The 1,812-nt window shown below is 46.5% G+C and overlaps 1 protein-coding gene across 1 annotated transcript; it reads left to right on the top strand.

Moving 5' to 3' along the window:
* Window positions 1–904: 904 nt before the first annotated feature.
* Window positions 905–1,543, top strand: LOC123935076 (ubiquitin-conjugating enzyme E2 N-like). The gene has a single exon (XM_045995521.1). The coding sequence runs from the start codon at window positions 963–965 to the stop codon at window positions 1,419–1,421; it is 459 nt and encodes a 152-aa protein (XP_045851477.1). The 5' UTR covers window positions 905–962; the 3' UTR covers window positions 1,422–1,543.
* The last annotated feature ends 269 nt before the right edge of the window (window positions 1,544–1,812 follow it).

The following is a 1,812-nucleotide window of genomic DNA, read 5'->3' on the forward strand; positions in this document are numbered from 1 at the left end:
CCGCACAAGTGTACAAGAACATGAGGCATGACTGGTTTTGTGTCTACTTGCCGATACATATACATCTGGTAGGATTTGGTGTAAGACTTTTTTTTTTAAATAAAGATTTTATTTATTTATTTGAGAGAGAGCACAAGTGGAGGAAAAGGGAGAACAGGTTCCCCGCTCAGCAGGGAGCCCAACTCGGGGTTCAATTCCACCACCCTGAGATCATGACCTGAGTCAAAGGCAGACACTTAACCGACAGAGCCACTTAAGTGTCCTAAGACTTGCTTTCATTATAATAGGCCATGTAGTAGCTAAGTTGTGGTGGTAGTGATGTATATTTCACCTTCCTACTTTTCTCTGCTAGAACCAAAAGAACCTGACCGCTAACGAATGGCCTGATTGGGGGCACCTGGGTGGCTCAGTGGGGTAAGCCTCTGCCTTCGGCTCAGGTCATGATCTCAGGGTCCTGGGATGGAGCCTCGCATCGGGCTCTCTGCTCGGCAGGGAGCCTGCTTCCCCCTCTCTCTCTGCCTGCCTCTCTGCCTACTTGTGATCTCTGTCTGTCAAATAAATAAATAGAATCTTTAAAAAAAAAAATGGCCAGATTGGCTTGGGTCAGTTCAATTCATCCTTCCCAAACTCATTAATCAGGTAAATAACTCCTCCCCAACCCCAGGCGTGGAGAGAGCAGGAGTGTTACACTAGTAGAAGTTCCTTCACTTGGAGGGGCGCCTGGGTGGCTCAGTCTGTTAAGCATCTGACTTTGGCTCAGGTCATGATCTCAGGGTCTGGGATCAAGCCCCATGTCGGGCGCCCTGCTCCCTGCTCTTCCCTGTCCTTCTGCCCCACCCCCAGCTTGTGTCTCTCTCAAAAAAATAAACAAAACATTTTTTTTTAAAAAGTCCCTTCACACTCGTGCGTGAGGCGAGCGGAGCCAGAGTCGAGACCAGAGGCCGAACTCGGGATCTGACAAGATGGCCGGGCTGCCCCGCAGGATTATCAAGGAAACCCAGCGTTTGCTGGCAGAACCAGTTCCTGGCATTAAAGCAGAACCAGATGAGAGCAACGCCCGTTGTTTTCATGTGGTCATTGCTGGCCCCCAGGATTCCCCCTTTGAGGGAGGGACTTTTAAGCTTGAACTATTCCTACCAGAAGAATACCCGATGGCAGCCCCTAAAGTACGTTTCATGACCAAAATTTATCATCCTAATGTAGACAAGTTGGGAAGAATATGTTTAGATGTTTTGAAAGGTAAGTGGTCCCCAGCACTGCAGATCCGCACAGTTCTGCTATCGATCCAGGCTTTGTTAAGTGCTCCCAATCCGGATGATCCGTTAGCAAACGATGTAGCAGAGCAGTGGAAGACCAACGAGGCCCAAGCCATAGAAACAGCTAGAGCATGGACTAGGCTATATGCCATGAATAATATTTAAAATCGATCTGATCATCAAGTGTGCATCACTTATCCTGTTCTGCCAAGACTTCTTCCTTTTTTGTTTGCATTTAATGGACACAGTCTTAGAAACATTACAGAATAAAAGCCCAGACATCTTCAGTCCTTTGGTGATTAAATGCACATTAGCAAATCTATGTCTTGTCCTGATTCACTGTTGTAAAGCATGAGCAGAGGCTAGAAGTACCATCTGGATTGTTGTGAAACGTTTAAAAGCAGCGGCCCTTCTCTGCTTTTATTCATTTCCCCCATCATGGTTAAGCACTGTGAATGAAGGTAGTTGTCAGGGTTAGCTTCAGGGGTGTGGGTGTTTTTCTTTATTACTTTTTTGAGGGGGAGAGGTAGTTTTATTTTAATTTTATGGGCTCCTT

Source organism: Meles meles, chromosome X (assembly GCF_922984935.1).
Source record: "Meles meles chromosome X, mMelMel3.1 paternal haplotype, whole genome shotgun sequence".
Taxonomy (NCBI): domain Eukaryota; kingdom Metazoa; phylum Chordata; class Mammalia; order Carnivora; family Mustelidae; genus Meles; species Meles meles.

What these genes read in the sequence shown, in the direction of transcription:
- LOC123935076 (XM_045995521.1), top strand. Translation starts at nt 963, where the DNA reads ATGGCCGGGCTGCCCCGCAGGATTATCAAGGAAACCCAGCGTTTGCTG.